General features: G+C 37.8%; 1 protein-coding gene across 1 annotated transcript in view; it reads right to left on the bottom strand.

Moving 5' to 3' along the window:
* LOC134225581 (membrane-associated guanylate kinase, WW and PDZ domain-containing protein 1) overlaps positions 1 to 23796 on the bottom strand; it is a 30082-nt gene extending 6286 nt beyond the window's left edge. The window contains exon 1 of the mRNA XM_062705766.1: positions 22684 to 23796. Within this exon, the coding sequence (XP_062561750.1) occupies positions 22684 to 23384 (701 nt within the window). The 5' untranslated portion in view covers positions 23385 to 23796. The remainder of the gene's footprint in view (positions 1 to 22683) is intronic.
* Between the last annotated feature and the right edge of the window lie 258 nt (positions 23797 to 24054).

Here is a 24054-nt window from a genome sequence, read left to right as displayed (position 1 = left end):
GATTAAACTAGATGAATCCTACGTGAGATATGATCATGCCAAGTCAAGACATTTTTCCCCGTCTTTGGCACTCGTTACAGTATGACAACTACAAAAATAGTTATTTGAAAACGTTCGTTTTGAAACCTGCACCGATCGATATAGAATCTAATTTTTTTATGATAAATCCAAAAGAAACCCAGCCAAATTCTTGTCTTGAAAGGATATTTTTTGGCTGATTGTCAATAATATTTTATAAATTAACGGAAAACTTACGGCCAGTCTAAAGTGACATAATGCGGATCAGCAAGCGCCACTGTGCGGGATAAGCTTTAACATACAGGAAAATGAATAAGATAAATAGGTTAGCAACGAAAACGTTTTATAAAACTTAAAAAGAAATTGATGATTTGTGTAAGTGGCGTTCAATTCAACAGGCGGGAATAGAGTACAAATCTTTAAAGCAACTAGCAAAAGTAAGAAAACAATAATACATTGATTTGTCTTTATTTAAATTCTAGACCAACATTTGAAAAGAGCGTAACCGCCAAAATTCATTCCTTCTGATTCTTCGTCCACATAAAGAGTTATATATGTAGACAGAATCAGAAGGAATAAATTTTAGCTGTTACGCCCTTTTCAAGTGTTGACCTATAATTCAAGGTATGTTCGTTCACAAATCAAATGGGATTTCCCACAAAATGAGTAAATTAGTGTGGGGAAAAACACGAAATACCGGAGGTGATCATGGGTCATGGTGAGAAAGGGCCACTGTTTCAAGTACTTAGATAGAATGCTTGTAGAATAGAAGATAAAATGTATCTGAGGGAAAGATAACCCCTTTGAAGAATTGTATTTTCTGATCCCATACTGTCAGTGAGAGCGATGACCATTCTCACCCCCGATAACGGTATCAACACTCATGGTCGATTCGTATTAATCGGAAGTTGAATCCCGCAGGACACATCGATCAAACATTTATTTATGATTCCAATCAGCCATTTCTCGCTTAACTTTTCAAAAGGTCCTAAGTAACATTTTTTTCATGAATTAATTTGAATAGCGCAATCAACAGACCAGTATGAAAGCTTTTGATTGCAGTGCTCAAATTAATTCATGAAAAAAATGTTACTTAGGTCCTTTTGAAAAGTTAAACGAGATTTGACTTATTGTGTAATTATTCTTATTATATATATTAATACATTATTGACGTTCCTTGCTTAGGCCAACGACACGCCGACGCATGATGAGACGCCTATACGTCATACGCATATTTGTCCCATGTTTGCTGGGATTTCCTATGTACATGGGACAATTATGTGTAGAACGGCAGTATAACTGCCAGAGCGAACGCGCTGACAGCAGCGTCAAACCATTCCGTCAAGTGCTTTCACGCTTTATATTTACTCGGAAACATTGATTTCGCTTTTTTGCGAAATAGCCGCTGTGGGACCAAACGACGAAGCTGTACCGGAACATTAACATCGTGGAACAGCTCTGGAGACAGGTTTCAACAGAATTAAGAAAATACAAGTGAGTTTAAAGCAAATTGACAACTTTCGGTGCGATAGTGTCTTTCCAAGAAGAAAAACCCTGATCAATCCACCTAGCGGTGTCGGTGCCTTTCTCGTGCAAAAAAAAATACTAAAAAAATATGAATGAGTGCTTTTTAGCGTGTTTTGCGTAAAGAAAATAGTATTTTGGTAATAACTTCTAATCCCATAGTCCAATCTGGCCAATTTTCAATAGCAAACAATGGGACAGGATTCTCAGTCGAATGGAACTTGTTTGAAGGGAGGAAATGTATAGACCGGTCATCGGAACGGATAGTCTGCACACCGTATCGAATGACAACGGCCAAACTTTGCAGCCTCCCGCGGAATGGTAATCCGAAGCACCTTTTTTCCCAGCAAAAATATCCACAAGGCCACATGGAGATCACCTAACCAAGAAACGGAAAACCAAATCGACCACGTTCTAATCGACGGTAAATTCTTCTCCGACATCACGAACATCCGCACTTACCGCAGTTCGAACATTGAATCCGAACACTACCTCGTTGCAATATGCCTGCGCTCAAAACTCTCGACGGTGTACAACACGCGTCGAAGTCGGACGCCGCGGCTTAACATTGGGCGGCTACAAGACGGTAGACTAGCCTAAAAATACGCGCAGCAGCTGGAAGTGGCACTCCCAACGGAAGAGCAGCTAGGCGCAGCGTCTCTTGAGGATGGCTGGAGAGATATTCGATCCACCATTGGTAGCACCGCAACCGCTGCAATTGGCACGGTGCCCCCGGATCAGAGAAACGACTGGTATGACGGCGAATGTGAGCAGTTAGTGGAAGAGAAGAATGCAGCATGGGCGAGATTGCTGCAACACCGCACGAGGGCAAACGAGGCACGATATAAACAAGCGCGGAACAAACAAAACTCGATTTTCCGGAGGAAAAAGCGCCAGCAGGAAGATCGACCGTGAAGAGACGGAGCAACTGTACCGCGCTAATAACACACGAAAGTTCTATGAGAAGTTAAACCGTTCACGTTAGGGCCACGTGCCTGATATGTGTAGAGACATAAACGGGGACCTTCTTACGAACGAGCGTGAGGTGATCCAAAGGTGGCAGCAGCACTACGAAGAACACCTGAATGGCGATGTGGCAGACGAAGATGGCGGTATGGTGATGGACCTGGGAGAACGCGCGCAGAACATAATTTTACCGGCTCCGGATCTCCAAGAAATCCAGGAGGCGATTGGTCGGCTGAAGAACAACAAAGCCCTGGGGTTGACCAACTACCAGGAGAACACGGTGGTGAGGCACTAGGCTAGAGCGCTGCACTGGGTGATTACTAAGGTTTGGGAGGATGAGGTTCTGCCGCAGGAGTGGATGGAAGGTGTCGTGTGTCCCATCTACAAAAAGGGCGATAATCTGGATTGTAGCAACTAGCGCGCAATCACATGGCTGAACGCTGCCTACAAGGTACTCTCCCAAATTTTATGCCGTCGACTAGCACCAATTGCAAGGGAGTTCGTGGAGCAGTACCAGGCGGGTTTTATGGGCGAACGGTCCACCACGGACCAGGTGTTCGCCATTCGCCAAGTACTGCAGAAATGCCGCGAATATAACGTGCCCACACATCATCTATTCATTCAAAGCCGCATATGATATAATCGATCGGGACTAGCTATGGCAGCTAATGCACGAACACGGATTTCCGGATAAACTGACACGGTTGATCAAAGCGACGATGGATCGAGTGATGTGCGTAGTTCGAATTTCAGGGACATCGAAACACGCAGAGGGTTACGGCAAGGTGATGGTCTTTCGTGTCTGTTATTCAACATCGCTTCGGAAGGAGTAATACGAAGAGCAGGGATTAACACGAGTGGTACAATTTTCAGTAAGTCCGTCCAGCTTTTTGGCTTCGTCGGCGACATAGATATTATGGCACGTAACTTTGAGAAGATGAAGGAAGCCTACATCAGACTGAAAAGGGAAGCCAAGCGGATCGGACTAGTCATCAACACGTCGAAGACGAAGTACATGATAGGAAGAGGTTCAAGAGAAGACAATATGAGCCACCCACCGCGAGTTTGCATCGATTGTGACGAAATCGAGGTGGTAGAAGAATTTGTGTACTTGAGCTCACTGGTGACTGCCGTAAATGATACCAGCAGAGAAATTCGGAGACACATAGTGGCTGGAAATCGTACGTACTTTGGACTCCGCAAGACGCTCCGATCGAATAGAGTTCGCCGCCGTACCAATCTGACAATCTACAAAACGCTCATTAGACCGGTAGTCCTCTACGGACACGAAACCTGTACGATGCTCGTGGAGGACCAACGCGCACTTGGAGTTTTCGAAAGGAAAGTGCTGCGTACCATCTATGGTGGGGTGCAGATGGCGAACGGTACATGGAGGAGGCGAATGAACTACGAGTTGTATGAGCTGCTGGGAGAACCATCCATCGTTCACACCGCGAAAATCGGATGGGCCGGGCACGTAGCCAGAATGTCGGACAGTAACCCGGTGAAAATGGTTCTCGACAACGATCCGACGGGCACAAGAAGGCGAGGTGCGCAGCGGGAAAGTTGGATCGATAAGGTGGAAGATGACTTGCGGACCCTCCGTAGACTGCGTGGTTGGTGACGTGTAGCCATGGACCGAGCCGAATGGAGAAGACTCTTATATACCGCACACGCCACTTCGGCCTGAGAGAGACGCCTATTATACCTGCCAGAGTGAACGCGCCGACAGCAGCGTCAAACCATTCCGTAAAGTGCTTTCACGCTTTTGATTTACGCGGAAACATTGATTTCGCTTTTTTTGCGAAAAAGCCGCTGTGGGACCAAACGACGAAGCTGTAACGGAACATTAACATCGTGAAACAGCTCGGGAGACAGGTTTCAACAGAATTAGGAAAACACAAGTACCTATGTTTAAAGCAAATTGACAACTTTCGGTTCGATAGTGTCTTTTTCTTCTAGCGGAACAAACCAAGAAAAAATGGAAATCGCTGCGGATTGCATTTGGCAAGGAGCTAAAAAAAGGTGAAAAAACGATCCGCATATGAAGCACCGTTGAACTACGAAACATGCTCCACCTGTAGAGTAGAAGTTATCAAAATAAGATAGTAGACTCTCTTGAAACGCACAACATCGACAGCACTGACGAGACTTTTCCTCCGCCTTACCCAAATATGGAACGGTGCGACAATCAATTGCATTCTTCGACACAGGAATTTGAAGTTCGATGTTCAAACTAAGTCAAGCTGATGTGTTTGCCATTCATTTGGAAGGACAGTTAGGGGAGAAGGGGGTCATTGCACCAACGGGATGAAATGACCAATGCCTAAGGTGTTCCCTTCTCTTATTTTTATAAATAAATAAAAATCCTTCGGTTCAAAAATGTATAGCAAAGAATACAACCAAATAGGGAATTGATGTAAATAATGAAATTTATCTTCTTAAAATAGGGTATGATGGGGCAAGATGGGTCGCCTAAGGCGAATCCTGAATATCTCAAAACAGAAACATTTTAATTCAACTTTTCAACATGGATCTATAAAAATAGCTCATAATCTGTAAGCCAGGGGTATAAAATAACAAAAAAACTCTACTTTTTATTCCATTTCGGGTCATTAAAGTAGAAGTCTATTTCTCTGTCAATCAAAAAATGGCGGGGTAAAATGGGTCAAACAGCGGGGCAAGATGGGTCACCTTTAAATACTGCAATTAATATTGTTTTTATTCTCAATATTGAATTACACATATATATATATATATATATATATATATATATATATATATATATATGTATAGCTTTATTGCCAATAATTATATTAAATAAAAATTAATTTTAAAGCCTTGGATGAAGAAATCAAGCATAATTTTTCATAACGACGTATGTAACAAAAGTAAACAAAACGAGGTTTTTAATACAACATGACAATCACACGCGACTTTATATAATACGCATCGATTTTACTGATTTAGGATCTTAAAATTCTTTAATTCAATCATATTACGAAACGACAAATGTAGAAATTTTTATTTTTGAAAACTCACTGTTACATACGTCGCTTTAACATATGGGAACTAGGAGCGACCTATGTAACAAAAAATCAAAAGAAAACAAAATTGCAGTTGCGTCAATCGTGCACTATGGAAAACCGACCAATGTACAGCGTACGTCGCAGGATGTGCAGCATACTGGTGTATGTATAATTTTATCATTTTTCCAATTAATTTGAATGAACTGAGCTTTACTGTGAAGCACGCTTATTACGTGTCTTGTAATGATGCATGCCAGCGGAAAAAAGTATTGAAAAAAGATTTAGTTTTAAAACAGTTTTAGAAAAAGTTTTGCCAACTTTCAGCAAAGGATTTCTCGAATCCTCATATTTGTTACATACGTCGTTATGAAAAATTATGCTTGAAATGGCTCTACATTAAAAAAAAACCCAACATTTTTATGAAAACAAGCCGTCCAAGTATAGCTTTCTTAAAAACAAAAAATAGAAATTTTCAATAAACAAATTAACATCATTATGTCAAAAGTAACCTTAAAATGATTAAACCAGCAAAGGAAAATATGTTTTGAATACGAACTATGCCCTTCAGTATGTGCTGACCAATCTTGTCCCATTTGTAAGTTCATGTTAGAATGTCTAATTTTCGATCAAATTTATTTCAACGCAATTGGTATAAACTCACCTACATTACTTATAATACGTTAACTATGTCACTAAAAATGTTTAAATTTTACATTGCTCGACGAGATTACACCTTTTATAGAAAGTGTGTTTCGCACAAGAAACAATGCTGAAAAATATTTTACCTTGCCATACTCTACCAAAATAAAATTTTATCATAAAATCGAGTGATAATAAAGTAGAACCAAATTATTCCTCCTGCAAAATCATAATATCCACATTAAAATGTGCACGATACTCAAAAAAAGGCCCTGACCCATCTTACCCCGTGACCTATCTTGCCCCGCCTAACCCTACTATTTCGACCTATCTTATGAACTTTTCTTCATAGATTTTATAAAGCACGAGAAAGCCATCATCACCGCTAGTGGGATTAATGGTTTTTTCGGGCAAGAATAGAGTTTAATATTAACAGGGTGTCTACTCATCTGTAAAAACAAAATTCCCTGATTTTTCCAGGTGTTTTACATTAATTTCCAGGCAAAAACAAACGTGGCATATATAGATTTTAGCAGCAAAAGATCAATTCAAAAAAGTGAATGTTGCGAAAAATATTATTTTAAAGAATATTTTGGTGGCTTCACAAAACAATGTTGAAAATTACTTAAGAAATTCCTCCAGGAATTCCTTCGCAAGTTCACCCAGAAATTGCTTAAGCCATTCAATCAAAATTCCTTCAGGAATCACATAGGAGATTCCTCCTTCCTTTCTATCGGAAATCTCTTTGAATTTTATTTCAGCTGTTTTTCTTTTAAAGAAACTTAAGAGAAGTTTTGAAGCAAATGTTCCGGAAATATGTTTGGGAATTTCTTCAGGAAATCCTTCAGAACTCCTTACGAAAACTCCTTCAGGAAATGTGTTGATGCAAAAATATGAGATTGCTGGGTCCATGACGTTAGGCATAATACTTTCCTTATGTCGTGGGCTGTTTTCGGGGTATATTATGCTTAACATCCTATATGCCTAACGTACTCATGCCTAACGTCCTTATACCTGTTCGCGTGACCAACATCTAGTTTGCTTGGACTTAGCAGCCAAGGTACTTGTGCTATAAGTGTTAAACGGCCAAGTTATAGCCTATTCAGATTACGGCATTTACGATCATAAATATCATGATAAACAACAACCTGATGCCATCTCCATACATTCGATATTACGATAAATAATCTAGTCATAATCTGAATAGGCTATTAAGCTTATTGAAGCAAATTTTGGCAGAATAATTTAAATGGTTACAGCGCCACTAGCGTTCTATTACTGTAAAAACCTTCGAAAAATGCTTCGGATATTTTTTTTTAATTCCTTGGGATTTTTAGGAACTCATTCAGAAGTATCTTAAGGAAAACTTTAGAAAACACTTGGAGGAGTTTTTTCCGGATATTTTGCTTTTAAGAAATCTTTGGAAATACTTCGAGAATACCTTTAGAAACACCTTTGGAAAATCCATTCGGGAATCCTTCGTCTATTTTTTCAAGAATTCCTTTAGCAAAAATCCTTCACAAATGACTACACACTTTTTTTGAAAATTTCTTCAGTTTTCCTTTCAGGAATTTCTTAAAGAAACCATACGAAAAATCGTCCGGAAATTCGTTTTGAGATTGCTCCGGGAATTCTTTTCGATTTTTATCTCCACTTTTATCCTCCAGAAATAATTTGGAAAATTGCTAATCATTCTTATGAAAACTCTTTTAGTGATTTCTTTGAATAATTCCTTGGAAAACTGATCCTGAAATTCCTTCGGAATTTCCTCCAGGAATTTAAAAAATCCTAACTAATTTAGTATTTTTAAATATTCCTAAAAAATGTCCGAGGGGATACTCAAAAGAATTTACAAAGCAATCCCTAATTGATTTTCCGAATAAACTCCTAGATTTCACCAAGAATAGCTTCGGAAATTCTCCAGGAATTCTTTAGAAAATGGCAAAACGTTTTTGGCGGAACAACGATTTATTAACGTTCACTACATTTTCAATAGATTTGATTGGTATATTTATTCAAATATGTTTAAGGATTTTTTCCATCTTTTGCGAGAATTTCACTCATGATCACCGGGTATTGAAATTTTCCTGATTATGTCAGGAATTCCCTGATAATTCCAGGTTTTTCCAGGTGGGGAGTAATTCCCTGATAATTCCACGTTTTCTTCGGTTTTTCCAGGTAGTAGACACCCTGATTAAGTTTTTACTTACTTTACTTAAAAACCCTAAATAATCCACCTAGCAATGATGGTGTCCTTCTCGTGTGTTATAAAATGTAACGAGGAAAGCACATAAGAGAGGTCAAAATTGCGCTTTATGAATCTATCTCAGTTGTTTCTATGAATTCACATTTATTTGCATTCATTTCAATGCATTGCAGCAGTTTTTTGAAAAAAAACGAGCAATGGGTAATGTTTTCAACATAACCGCGAGTAGACGTAGGACTTGTATAAACGTAACGTATTTACATTTAACTTCTTACTTTTGTATCTATGGAGTTTGATTATAGGTATTGATATTGGAAACGACAGCTTCCATGCATTTTATTAGCAATTTGTTTATTCAAAACCTATTAATTAAATAATTAAATACATAATTAGAATTGCTTTGTTTCTAACTATTAAGCCCTTAATTACTCAAGCAAATGTAGGTAATTTTTTTTTTTTTTTTGTGGTGGTTACAATGGCAGCTGTCCCTTGCTATTAATCTACACTGTACCCCGCCCATATTGGCTTCTATGAGCCTCCCGTTTTTCATCATCACACAGACGTTCCTAAGCGATGTTGCTCATGTGGTCACTGTTATGGGCCGTGTTGATGAAAACAAGGATTTGTATAACAGCCCACCCCCATCATTATAAGCACTTGGAATTGTCAAACTACCATCACTAACATCAACATCACTCTTTTCTTCTTCTTTACCTTTACACAACTTTTTAAGTTGTTCGGCCTCTACGAATCATTTCACTCAGTATAAGCAATGAAATCACGCATCATATTTACCTACTATCATTACGTTAATTTTAACATAGTCATCATGATCATTTAAAATTATTGCGGTCACTATCACGGTATCGTTCTTTCTTCACATTCACAACTCCATAATTCCGTTCAACCTTTCCAAATTCACGTCACTATTTATACTATGTTTACACCAGGGCCTTGTAACATATTATTCGGCTATCTTGATGAACTTTCTTTTGTCGATAATTTGAATAACATGTTATTCAGGCCGTAGTGCAAATATAGTATTAATAAGTATATAAGTCACTGCTCACGATTTTGTTGAACATATATTGCAGTCGTGTGTTTAATGATGAGTCGATTCACTTGATTAGACCCATGACTGCCAACACCATCTAACACCGCTACATCAATTGTTACATCAACTATATTTTGCACTTCTCAGTAACCATCCTAACCAACACTTTAGTATAATTTTCCACCTATATCCTAAATCAATTTTTACGTTATTGTTTTGATATAATATACACACACTCACAGAAACATATATACATTTTTTCACAAATGTGCGTGTATGTAAACAAAGTATGGTTATCATTTACAAAGTAAACAATTATGATATATACATTTGGGCAATGTTATAAAAATATGATAAAGTTATTTGCACTTACCATGTATGTATTCTTTTTATTTACTTACCACTTATTAGCTTTAATAAGTGTTTACCGTTCCAGATTCTTCCGATTCCTGACGATATTAGTAGGATCATGCTGCATTTGGTGTTGGTTCGGAATCTTGTTAATTTCGAAGCTCCATCATAATTTATTATAGTTGAGATCGTGTTAGATAGTGAGGAAAATAATGAAAAGAATGGATATTAGTAAATGTCATTTTATTATTTATGAGGTTCTTTTAAATGGGATTCTCAGTTTAGTGTATATTTAATATCTGTCGGATTTAAGTAAGTAGCTTGTTTTTTATTTCTAATTTCAGTTAGAGATTTATATAATAAGTGATTAATTTGGTTACAGCATAGCTGGGCCATTCGACGATAATATCGATTTATAGAATAATTTTTCCTCAATGTGGTCCACGTTGTATTGTAACTGATCTAGCAGGAAATAAGGCGCACTCCATTTTATAACTTATTTTTAAATAAACGTTGACTACGATAAAATTATGAGAAGTCTCTTCTAAAGTAACTCTCTAGTACAGGATGCTAGACTTGGATAAGCTAAATAGTATCTTCAAAACTATGTTGCATAGGACATTAAACTACGTAGCCAATGTTGAATACATTCAAATGAATTATAGATTATTGTGAAAGGAGGTTTTCTGTATCGATTACCTATTTTGACATTATTCAGTTACAACACAATAGGAGGCTAAGCACAATTGACTGACTATTAAAAGGCTCTTTATTCAATAAATTCAGTCGAATTGTACCACACCTCCCTTAGCTTCTATCCGCGACATGTAGCACGCACCCTGTCGGTCATTGAGGAAACCGAATAGTAGTATACGAACTTACAATTCAATTCCCAAAATCTATACCACTTTCTTCGTGTGTATTCAAATAGATTCCAACCCCCAGTTCGTAGACTCCTACCAGCACAGATTACAATTCCCCTAAAATATATCAATATTTGAGGAGAATTATAATCTAAAGCCCAGGGATATATATATATATATATATATATATATATATATATAATTAATGATAGTATTTGAAGTTTAAAAATTCTATTTATAAAATTATCAGACTTGGGGAACTGTCCCGTTTTCCAAACAAAGAAATACAGCACCAATTTCGTTGCTTCTTTTTGCTAACATGCGTGCTTACTGCTGAAAAATTCACAACAATAAGAAACAAGTCAAGGAACAGTAACCCCACTAAAATAGAGGAGGTACTGCTAATACGTCAACGAAAAATTATTCAATGTTTTGATTCTAAACTCTACGTCAAGTTTAATAAGTCTACGTCAAGTTTATACAATTTCTCAGAAAATGCAAAACAAAGAATAAGATGAATTTTATTTAAATTTTCTATTGGAAATTATTTTTTGTGAACTTTTTCAAAACATTTACAAGTAATACACCGAAATTTTCTAATCTAAAATGGATATTAACACTATTGCTGATTGTGCACCTTTAATTGCAAATGCCTTCTGCAAACAAATGAAAGTAATTATTTTAATCAAATTTTTATTTTCATCACTGCATCGACACCACTGCATCCGACCATCATCAAGCACAGAATGATAAAAAAATGCGCCCACTTCTTTCATGCATATTCGCAGACCCACCGGCAGTTCTACCGCTGGTGACTGCATGATGTCGCTGTGTATGTCAACACAGCGAACGAACGAAAAAATGCGCGAGCAAAAAGCACGTCAGTACGCGCTGCTGTCACAAATTGTAATGACTCGCACACGGCAGATACTGCTTCTTTTATACACAAAGAAAATCTTCCGATAGACCCGAAGGCCCGTGACATATCGCATTCTGATGTCCGTGTTAGGAACGCACAAGATTGGTTACATATGAAATTTTTACTGGCTTTGACAAAAATTGAAATTTTCAATAGCTTATCGTTAATAATCTTAAGTTTCAATGAAATAGGCAAAATGGTGGAGAGTGTCCGATTCGATTGATATATAAACCTTAAAATTCAATCGAAAGATAAAGGTGCTAGTAACGCTCAAAATCTTCCCTTCCAGCGTAACGCTCTCGATTTCCAAAAATCTAAATGACATCCAGTATAGTAAAGAAAGACGTAAGTCCTACGTCAAAATTGTTGTACAAGCATGGGCCGCAGCACTAATGGCCAAGCACAATGTGAAGAAACTCATCACAGTACATCGGCTGAACTGCCTACGAGTCGTTCTACCTGGGATGATGTCGATAGACATACTCCTAGAAGAAGATGCGGAGTGTTAGAACGAAAGTGACTCAAATGGCAAAAAGCATGGGACACCGCAGTCAAAGGTCGCAAGCCACAGACTAATTTCGGCTGTGTCAAATTGGGTTAGTAGAAAGCATGGACAGGGCCCTCCTTTGCCGTGCGGTAAGACGCGCGGCTACAAAGCAAGACCATGCTGAGGGTGGCTGGGTTCGATTCCCGGTGCCGGTCTAGGCAATTTTCGGATTGGAAATTGTCTCGACTTCCTTGGGCATAAAAGTATCATCGTGCTAGCCTCATGATATACGAATGCAAAAATGGTAACCTGGCTTAGAAACCTCGCAGTTAATAACTGTGGAAGTGCTTAATGAACACTAAGCTGCGAGGCGGCTCTGTCCCAGTGTGGGGATGTAATACCAATAAGAAGAAGAAGAAGGTCAACTTCCACCTAACACAGGTGTTGTCTGAACATGGCTGCTTTTGAGATCTGATTTCATTGCATTTGGCATTTCAGAATATCACGTTTACACAGAGTTCTAATCAGTCAGAGGGTTTAGCAGATCCACCAAATTCGTATCCGCTTCTTTCCTAATTAATGAGCGCTCTGCAGCTTGTAGATTCATGTCGTCGGCTTCAAAACCAGCCTAAGATAGAGTTTCGTTTTTTATAATTTACTTCATTGACTCCATTGACAAAAGCAAATTATAGTCGTTCCATACTTTTCCGACCATCACTCATAAGTATCAACAAGAATAGTGAGCACTAGAGCACAGTGTGGCAGATCTTACTCCGTAATCCACCACGTAAAGATGTCTACCCAGCATTACGTGTATGCATTCGACTTGGAACAAACCCTAGTTGATCACTATTGAATTTAATCATGATTGGTCAGAACGAACATAATTTGATTGGTCATTGCATTACTCCGGGAAAGAATAGCTAAAATTTGAATTTTGCTTTAAAAGGTGCAAGCTGCAGATTCTTTAAAGTACTTCTAAGCCTTGTGCGATTCTCCAGAGAGATTCAAAAATCCTACCCAGCAAAGCTTGAAGAACTCACTGACAAATGGATGCAGGTACGAACAGAAACGAATGTATCAACGCACAACGGACAAGATTTTTTTTTTTTTTTTTAGCTAATTTTATTTGCTAATTATCTAATACATGCATTCATCTCTTAGACTAGGTGTTCCGTGTTTTCTTAACACTATCATCCTTATTTGCTATGCCATATTTTTAGTTATTATTAATACATTTCAATTGCCTCTGGCAGTTAGAATTTTTCCTCTGGTTGAATTGAACCATGTAGGAATTACAATGTTTTCAACTTAAACTAAACTTAACCTATTTTATACTAAGGGTACAAGGAGTTAATCGTTGCAATAGAAGATTGCAACGATTTTTATCTAAAATTGGAAATTATTTTGTTGGACATTTGGTTGCAATGTCTCAATATTAGAAATTCTATGAAGTTCATTGGTACTGTACCACGGAGGCAACTTCAGAATCATTTTCAAAATTTTATTTTGAATCCTCTGGAGTGCCTTCTTTCTGGTATTGCAGCAACTAGTCCATATTGGCACAGCATACAACATGGCTGGTCTAAAAATTTGTTTGTAAATCAAAAGTTTGTTCTTAAGACAAAGTTTTGATTTTCTGTTTATAAGTGGATATAGACACTTAATATATTTGTTACATTTGGCTTGAAGGCCTTCAATGTGATTTTTAAAAGTTAATTTTTGATCTAGCAGAAGTCCTAAATATTTAGCTTCGCTAGACCAATTAATTGGAACACCATTCATAGTGACAATATGTCTGCTAGAAGGTTTCAAATAAGAAGCTCTCGGCTTATGTGGAAAAATTATAAGCTGAGTTTTGGAAGCATGCGAGGAAATTTTCCATTTTTGCAAGTAAGTGGAGAAAATATCCAAACTTTTTTGCAATCTACTACAAATGACACGAAGGCTTCGCCCTTTGGCTGAAAGGCCCGTGTCATCTGCAAACAAAGATTTTTGACACCCTGGTGGTAAATCAGGTAAGTCAGAAGTAAAAATGTTATGCAAAATGGGCCCCAGTATGCTGCCTTGGGGGACACCAGCTCTTACAGGTAATCTATCAGATTTAGAATTCTGATAGTTTACCTGCAGTGAGCGATCTGATAAATAATTTTGGATCAGTTTAATGATGTACAGAGGAAAATTAAAATTCATTAATTTTACAATCAAACCTTCATGCCAAACACTGTCAAATGCTTTCTCTATATCAAGAAGAGCAACTCCAGTCGAATATCCTTCAGATTTGTTGAGCCGAATTAAATTCGTTACTCTTAATAACTGATGGGTGGTTGAATGCCCATGGCGAAAACCAAATTGCTCATCAGCAAAAATAGAATTGTCATTAATATGAACCATCATTCTATTTAAAATAATCTTTTCAAACAGTTTGCTTATTGAAGAAAGCAAACTGATTGGGCGATAACTAGAAGCCTCAGCTGGATTTTTGTCCGGCTTCAAAATAGGAACAACTTTGGCGTTTTCCATTTATCTGGGAAGTATGCCAATTGAAAACATTTGTTAAATAAATTAACCAAAAAGGATAAAGAGCTCTGAGGAAGTTTTTGATAAGTATGTAGAAAATACCATCATCACCCGGGGCTTTCATATTTTTAAATTTTCTAGTAATAGATCTCACTTCATCCAAATTAGTTCCCAACGAAGGGTCAAAAACATTCTCTTGATTGAGAATGTCTTCGAATCTCCGTGTAACCTGATCCTCAATTGGACTAGTGAGACCTAGACTAAAATTATGGGCACTCTCGAACTGCTGAGCAAGTTTTTGAGCCTTTTCGCCATTTGTTAATAAAATTTTATTTCCCTCTTTAAGCGCTGGAATTGGCTTTTGAGGTTTTTTAAGAATTTTTGTTAATTTCCAAAAGGGTTTCAAACTGGGATCCAACTTCGAGACATTATTCTCAAAAGTGGTATTTCTCAGAATAGCGAAACGTTTTTTAATTTAATTTTGCAAATCTCGCCAAATAACTTTCAACGCGGGATCGCGAGTTCTTTGGTATTGCCTTCTTCTCACATTTTTAAGACGGATCAGTAGCTGTAGATCGTCGTCAATAATGATGGAGTTGAATTTAACTTCACATTTCGGAATTGCAATGCCTCTGGCTTCGACAATTAAATTTGTCAAAGATACGAGAGCATTATCAATATCACTTTTGGTATCGAGAGGAATATCAACATCAAAATTCCTATCGATATACGTTTTATATAAATCCCAATCAGCTCTAAGATAATTAAAAGTAGAGCTGATTGGATTATAAATGGCTTCTTGTGAGATTTCAAACGTCACAGGAAGGTGATCAGAGTCAAAGTCAGCATGAGTTACCAATTGGCCACACAGCTGACTTGAATCCGTTAAAATTAAATTAATTTATGTTTGATACGTCTATTGATGACAATGGCGACCCCACCACAGGCGCTGTCAAGACGATCATTTCTGTAGATAAAATAATTTGGATCTCTTTTAATGGGGAGTCCTGGTTTTAAATAAGTTTCTGTTATAATGGCAATATGCACATTATGAACTGTTAGGAAGTTGAACAATTCATCTTCCTTACCCTTTAGAGAGCGGGCATTCCAATTTAGGACTTTCACACAATTATTTGAATCCATTGAAACGAAGTCCGATAACAAATTTTTTTGTGTGTACTTTATACCAACCTGAACAGCTTCAGGAATGGTATTTGCTTTGAACATTGCATCAATCATGTGATGCAATTGTTCAGTTAAAAAATCAAAATCGGAAGCAGTCATGCTACCTGAATCGGCAACATGACCGTTATTTTCCGTTGGGACATGGGTATAAACCTCATTTTGAGAAGAGAAATTTTGTCTACCAGCAGCGATGTTTGCATACGTAGGTACATTGGAAAAATTGGAATTTACTGAAGTGCTACCCGTTGACGAGCGGCAAAATTTGTTTGTGAATTGTGGTGGGTATGAATTGCTCGACCGGTAACCGGTTTCGAAATTTGAGCGTTTGAAAAATTTCTACCCGTCGAATCTGGGATCCGATTGGAATTTCCCGTCATCAATTTTGCACGGGAATTCAAAACTTTTTTGCGTGAAGGGTATTCCCAGAAATTGGATTTATGATTGCCCCCACAATTTGCGCACTTAAATTTATTGGAATCTTCTCTCACAGGACATGCGTCCTTGGCGTGAGAGGTTCCACCACAAATCATGCATTTAGCATCCATGTGACAATGTTTGGTTCCATGACCCCACTTTTGGCACTTACGGCACTGGGTGGGGTTTTGGAAATTTCCCCCAGGCCTGCGGAAATGTTCCCATGTAACACGGACATGGGACATAATACAGGCCTTTTCCAAAGTTTTCATATTATTTAGTTCACTTTTGTTAAAATGAACTAAATAAAATTCTTGAGAAATGCCTCTCTGGGAAGTACCAGGGTGGGATTTCTTTTTCATCTTAATTACTTGGACTGGTGAAAATCCAAGTAATTGAGAAATTTCATTTTTTATCTCATCCAGTGATTTATCATCACTGGGGAGACCTTTCAAGACGAATTTGAACAATCGCTCAGTTTTGTCGTCGTATGTGAAGAATTTATGGCGCTTCTCAGTTAAATACTGAAGAAGACGTTTGCGATCGTCAAAGGATACCGGCAGAACGCGGCAGTCACCCTTCCTAGCAATCTGAAATGAAACCTTGATCCCCTGAAGGTTACTCAAGATTTAATTCCGAAAGCCAGAAAACTCGGCAACAGATACCACAATTGGCGGAATCCTTTGCTTTTTCGCATGAATCGAATCACCTGGGCTAGAGGTAGATTCGATTTGCTCAATATCATCATTAATCAAATCGAACTGATTGCTCAGTTCGATGGGAGAAGAATTATTTCCGATAATAGAGTTCGAAGGAATATCTGAATTCTCCAGCTTCCTTCTATTTTTCCCGCGCTTTGGCAGGACGGTCTTGAAACCTTGTTTCTTAGAAGGAAGTGGAGAATTCAAAGACTCCCCCTTCCTCTTGTTTTTATTAATACTCATTGCTGAGCGTGGAGACGTGACCTTCTAAGAGGTTTTTTCCCAGAACGGTGTCCCTGCAGGATTACCACCGCTTGTCGGAATTTTACTTCCGCAAACGGGTCCAACGTAAAACGAAGGCACGGGTCCTTGCAAAGATCGTAACGGGATCAGTGGGTACAAATAGCGCTAAGAAGCACCGTTGAAATTAAAATAGCTTCGGGTAGTATTAAAAACTTCCTTCCGCAAAGAGAGAAAGAACCGCACAGCACGAAAGCACGATGCGGTCTGGGGCAACGGACAAGATAAATTGGACAATATTGGGGCGGTATGCGAGTATGCGAGAGTTGCGAGTAGTTTCCAACATTGGTTTCTCATGGAGTCTCAACTGATGTAATGACTTGGTAGGCATAAGCAAACGAAGAAACGAGACATTTGAACCAAAATTTAATAATAAACTGCAATTTTCGCAACAATAATTAAGGGAACCACTGTCAAAAGCATCGGAAACAAAGACTTAGCTTACGATAATTGAAACGTTATTTGCATATAACGTGTTTGGATAAGTATTGTTGCCTAGCGGAATTAAACTGAGCCACGCCGCAAGATGCTGACTAACCAAATTGAATATTTTCTTAAAATTTGAATAAATACGCCAAAATTACGCCAAAGTTACTTCTAAAGTTTCCTTATTTAAACCATACGCCATTTCATAAGGAATTCTTTCTAAAATTGCTACAGAAATTCTCCCGAAATCATGAAAACATTTCCAATGGAATTCCTGAAGGAATTTCCGAAGGAACTCGTGAAAGTATTTCCAAAGAACTACTGATGAAGTTTCCAAAGCATTTTCAAATACATTTTTAAAGAAATGATAATACAGTCGCCTCGCCACATTTCGATATTGAAGGGACCATCGAGATAGGGAGAGATCGAGGAATAGAAGGAATATTAAAATGGGTACTAGATCCAAAAAAAGCTCGTTGCTATGAAAAACGACAACAAAACAAATGTCGTTTCCTGTTGTTGATGTTTTTCTTATTGTCCCAAGATGGTCTAGTAGCCTAAAAATTTGAACATATCGACATAAGGAGAGTGAATCCAGAACAAAATATAATCAGAACACATCGAGATTGAGAGGTTATCGTGATGTAGAAAGCCCAAATGTATGTAGATTGAAGGGACTGAGGAAACCGTCGACATAGGGAGAGATATTGAGATATAGAACATCGAGATGTAGAGAGTCAACTGTACAATAAGTTGCACAGAAATTTATAATTCCCGAAGGAGTTCCAAAAGGTATTTACGAACTAATTTTTTATCCGAAAAAAAATCTATAAACGTCGTAAAGGATTTTTTTTCTGGAATTCCTGGAGGAATTCCCATTAGGGTTTCCTGAAATAATTTCCAAAGGTATGCCTGAAGGAATATCTGAAAGAAATTTCAAGGGAATTTCCGAAGGAATTCAAAAATACTCAAAGGATCTCCCAAAAAAAAAATCGAATTTATTGAGAAAAAGATTTTTTTTAAGGAGTTCCTAAAGAAATTTTTGAAGGAATTTCCAAAGAAATTTTCGAAGGACTGAATTTATTTGCAAAGAAATTTCCGAAGCAATTAGGCCGGAACAAATAATTATTTCTTTTTTTGTACTACACACTTAAATCATTTCACAGATTTCTGTGAATTTTGTTTCAATTCACCGAAATCTCAACAGCAGAACTGTTCGGTAATTATTTCACCAAATTTTCGGCGATTTTTCCTTTGTTCAACTGTCAAAATTACCGAAAATCTGTAAAATTATTCACCGAACAGTTCAGCTGTTGAGATTTCGGTGAAATTTCACAGAAATCTGCGATTTATTTTAAGTGTGTACACCCAATATTTTTTTACACGGTTGGTATTCTTTAATTTCCCAGTCAACCTGATTTTTCACAGCTTTTCAAATACCACTTGAATTTTCTTTGATTTTTTGTGATTTTTTTCATGGGGTTAACTCATAGTTTCATCAACGCTAACGGTCGTAATCAACTAAAACCCACCCGTGTAAAAAAGAATCGGGTGTACTGACCTTTCAATAATGAAGAGGGTAGGAAAAAATAAATAAAGGCATAAATAGATCAAATCCAAAAACTCATCAGTTTTCTTAAAGAATTTTTTATGAATGTTCAAAATTATTAAATTACAATTACAAATAAATAAATTATGCAACGAAATTTTGAGGGGGTGGTGACAGAAGAAGATATTAAAGGGACGCCAGATTCAATTTTTATAAGTCTGTATCAATCTCAGCAAAACGTCTGTATTTGTCTGTATGGAGCTTAGAAGGTACAGGAATTAGAAAATTATTCAAAACCATGCACTTTTAAAAACGTAGAATATCGAGGTTTCAATAATCAAAAAGTCGATGAGAATTTGCTGTTGAGATCGAAATACGTATTCTTGAAGTCACTGTACAGTTACTATCAAGTTGTGGAATTAAATGGACAATACTGACAAGTGAATATATTCCACTAAAAGGCTTTGAATAATGTTCTTATCTAATGTTGTTACATTAGCATAAATTGATAATATTTACGCAATCGCAATTTTCTAACTGAAAATCCGTAGGGAAGTTCAAAAGATTTTGGTTCGAAGGAGAGGCACAGAAGGAATAAATCATCTAAATACAAACAAACGGGTTTACAAACGGAGAACCTTTCAAACTTGTTTTGGGAGCGGAAATCTTTTTGCGCTTTCGAACAAAATACTTTTGGCTTCCGAACGGAATCTTTTTAGACTTCGGAATCCCAAAAGGATATCCCTTGTACAGAAAGAGAAAAAAACCTCGACTCCACTCGGAATTCCCAAAGTATTCCTTTCGAAAGTGTAATCCGTTTGAAAGTAAAGTCCAAAATAATTTCGTTTAGCAGCCCAAAAGAATTCTGTTTGGAAGCCCAAAAGAATCTCGTTCAGAAATATAAAAGAATTCCATCCCTAATCCCCAATAATTTTGGTCAGAAACCCAGAGAAAAGACTTCTTTTGGATTTACGAACCGATTTTTTTTTTTTATTTTCTGAACATGGCTCTTTTTGGCTTTCAGAAGGAACTCTTCTGGGTTTTCGAATCGATTCCTTTTGCAGTTCCGAACAAAATCCTTTTAGGGCTTCGGTAGGAAATCCCTTCCAATGGGAACCCCTTGTGCAAAAGCAGAAAAACATTCCGTTCAGCAAGGATGTAAACGATCATTCAGTAATTTGCGTTCGATCATTTAGTAGTTTGTCAATAACACATTCCAGAAGCTGAATTTCAAAATATATTTGTATGGTGGACTTCTAGTGCGAAGGTTTTTATACAACTCTGCCTAATGGTTAGTTGTTTGAATTCCACTAGTAATGGAGTTATAGCTAAAGTTTCAGTAACTTAGACTAAATGATAACAAAATTCCAATCATTTAGTTTAAGTTACTGCAACTAGCGCTTTAACTCCTTTATTACTTGAATTCTCATAACGAACCATTAGGCAAAGTTGTAGAAAAACCTTCGCACTAGAAGTCCACCATACAACATATTTTGAAATTCAGCTTCTGGAATGTGTTATTGACAAACTACTAAATGATCGAACGCAAATTACTGAATGATCGTTTACATCCTTGCCGTTCAGAAGCCCAGAACGCTCCAATCGAAAGTCAAAAGTATTTCTTTAGAAAGTCCAAAAGGATTCCGTTCGGAAGACCAAAAGTAAGTATTCCGGTCCAAAAGGATTTCTAGAGAGGCCCAGAGTGATTCCTTTCGAAAGCCCAAAAGAATTTCGTTCAGAAGAGGAATCAAACAATCTTTCCGTTTGCAATTCTAAAAGGATTCTGTTTGGAACCCAAAAGGAATCCCGTTCAGAAGTCTAAAACGCTCCGATCGGAATTCCAAAATGATATCGTTTGGAAAATTTATAGAATTCCCAGCCCAAAGTCTTAGATAACGGAATGTCTGTAAAAATCTGTAACTTCAGTCAAAAGTCTGTATAATGTCTGTATTCTGTATGATGTCTGTATGCAAGACCAAATGTCTATATATCTGGCATCTCTGCAACTTTGTTGTATTGTATCTAGCGATGACAATAGATGGAAAATACCCTAGAGTTTCCACGGAAAATGTTTTCGATTTACCACGGAAAAGTCCCTTGAATTTCCACTAAAAATGTCTTAAGTTTGATTTCCTCGTGCTATTTCTTTCCATGGGAAAATTCCCCAAATTTCAACAGAATTTTTTTTTCGAAGGACGATTCTCCCGATGTTTTACGAGAAATGGGAGTTCTTCTGCAAATTTACATTCAAATCAGCGTGACATTCTTTCCGATGTGAATGCTTTTGCACGTGGAATTGGTCCGATTGTTTGAGAAACTGCATATGTAATGTAACATTTTATTGCCCACACCTCGAATTGCAATTATCAAGCAATGATTGATTTTTTGCAACATCCGGGCTTCCTGTTTCCATTATCTATTCATTTGTATGAATTAAAATAAAACATTTGGTCAATAGGCCAAACGGTCACTAGACTTTAGAAACGAGAAGTGACAAATGAAAAGAGAGAAGTGAGAAATGAGAAGTTAGCATTGAGGAACGAGAAGGTAGAAACGAGCAATTTGAGACGAGAAGTGTGCGAGCTCGGTTCTTAAGAATTCCATTTTACATTTTACCATAGAAGTGAGATGTGAGAAGTGTGAAATAAGAAATGAAAAGTGAGAAGTCAGAAGTGAGGATTAAAAAGTGAGTAGTGTGAAGTAGGAAGTGAAAGTGAGAAGCAAATGGTGAGAAGTGAGAAAATGGAAAATGAAAATTTTTGAGATGTGAAAAAAGGAGAAAGTGAGAAATGAGAAGGGAGATGCGAGCAGCGATAAGTAAGAAAGTGAGATGGAAGAAGGAAGAAAGGAGAAAAAGGAAGAGAGAAGACAAAAGAAAGAGAGGGGAAAAAATGAAAGAAGATGGAAGAAGAGACATAAAAAGAAAAACGAAAAAAGGAAAAATAAATAAGGAAAAAGAAAGAAAGAAAAAAGACTTAAATGGAAGGAAATAAAAGGAAGAAGGAATAAATGGAATTCTAAAGAACCGACTTCCCACTTCTAATTTCTCATTTCACTTTTGATACCTATTTTACTTTTCTCTTTTTACTCTGACCGTTTGGCCGGAAGACAATTCGGCCCAATGACCTTCGGCCTGATACCATAAATCTCAACCTCCTACTTGGGAAATGTATGTTTATACAATTGATATTCAATCTAACAGTTCAATTTTAATCTCCGCTGATCAAATTTTGTTTCTGAGAGATCTATTATAAATTTGAAATCCACGCAAATGTAACGAATTTAGAAAATTTAAAATTATACAGTTGTAATAGCGCGGTATTGAAAAATGTAGACACGTATAAATTTAAACCAGCGAGCGCGAAATCAGCGGCGTTACAGTTTTTTAACTACAGGGGATTGCCGATGCGACAACGTCACGAAATAAGTTCATGTCAACCAATTAAGCTTTCCCATGTAGGCCAGAAAAGAAGGATATAAAACCCAATCGAATCATCTAATAGTAAAACAAGAAATCATAACCAGTACTCACTCGATAAAATACACTTCTCCGCTATCGGTGTACGCCTTCTCCCACTTGGGTGGCAATGGTCCTAACCCGTCGTCTTCCTCAATCTGCACCGTCGAGGAAATATCCGACTTTTGATCGTAGAACCCGCCGCCAACACCACCACCATTATTCATTCCAATTGGAACCGCTGCCACTTGTTGTTGCTGGTGATGGTTGTTCTGATGGCCATGGCCATGTCCATGGTGATGATGCATGTGATGAAGATGGTGATGATGGGGTCCACTGTGTGGAGGGCCGACGCTAGCGCCAGGAGGTGGACCCATCATCATCAACGCCGTTGACGCCTCGGATCCCATTGTATCGGAACCGTTATCACTTGCCCTTCCGGTACCGGACCCCGCACCACCGACGCTAGCGCCAGGAGGTGGACCCATCATCATCAACGCCGTTGACGCCTCGGATCCCATCGTATCGGAACCGTTATCACTTGCCCTTCCGGTACCGGACCCCGCACCACTTCCACTGCCATTCATATTATTGACGCCCACTTTCGACAAATCGTTACCGGTTTCAGATTTCGCACTGATCGCACTGGAGACTGCAACTGTGGCACCACCTGCAACAGCTACTCCAGTGGATCCACTTCCATTTCCACCAGCACCACCATTCGGCATCATTGAATCATTCATCTTCGGGCTTTTAATTTCACTTTTCTCTGTCATTGAAACGTCGCTACCTTCAACGACAGTTTCCACTCACTCGATCGCAACTTGTTTGGTCAGTTCTTCTCAGGCTCGGACACGACCACCATCGCCATCATCCGTTGTTCTTGTGTTGGTTCCCCGTAGTAGTTTCTCGTATCAATGACACGCTGATGCTATCCTCGCTCATACACTCCCATTCTCTTTCCGATCGCTTCGGATCACCAGTGATGGAGAGTGGGACAGAGAGATGGAATTTTCAAGTTATAAACATCAAAACAAAACAACACAATATTTAAATGCACTTTCAGGCCCGACCGACCCAACGACCGTTGGTTGCTGGATAGGATGTATTTTTAGCTACACATTTAGCTTCTTCTACGCGCACTTCCTTTTTCGATCATCTTCGCATGTTATTTTCCTCTCATTACACTGTGCTGCAAATGAGAAAATAAAAAAGGAAAAATAAAATGATTAGCTGCGGTTTATGTTAGCGGTTAAGCAAGTATGAGCTTTATTCTTCCTTCTAGTCATTAAAAAGTTTTTGTTATTTTGTAATAATTCTGTAGTTTTTAACTTTTCCAATATAAGCATCTTAATTTTATTGTAATCATTATTTTAGAATGAATTACATCATACTTCTTAAAAGACCGAGCAAGTATCTTGTCCGAAGCCTTTCCGAAAACCTCTC

This window comes from Armigeres subalbatus, chromosome 3 (genome assembly GCF_024139115.2).
Source record: "Armigeres subalbatus isolate Guangzhou_Male chromosome 3, GZ_Asu_2, whole genome shotgun sequence".
NCBI classification, from domain to species: domain Eukaryota; kingdom Metazoa; phylum Arthropoda; class Insecta; order Diptera; family Culicidae; genus Armigeres; species Armigeres subalbatus.
This window is presented reverse-complemented; position numbering and strand designations above follow the sequence as displayed.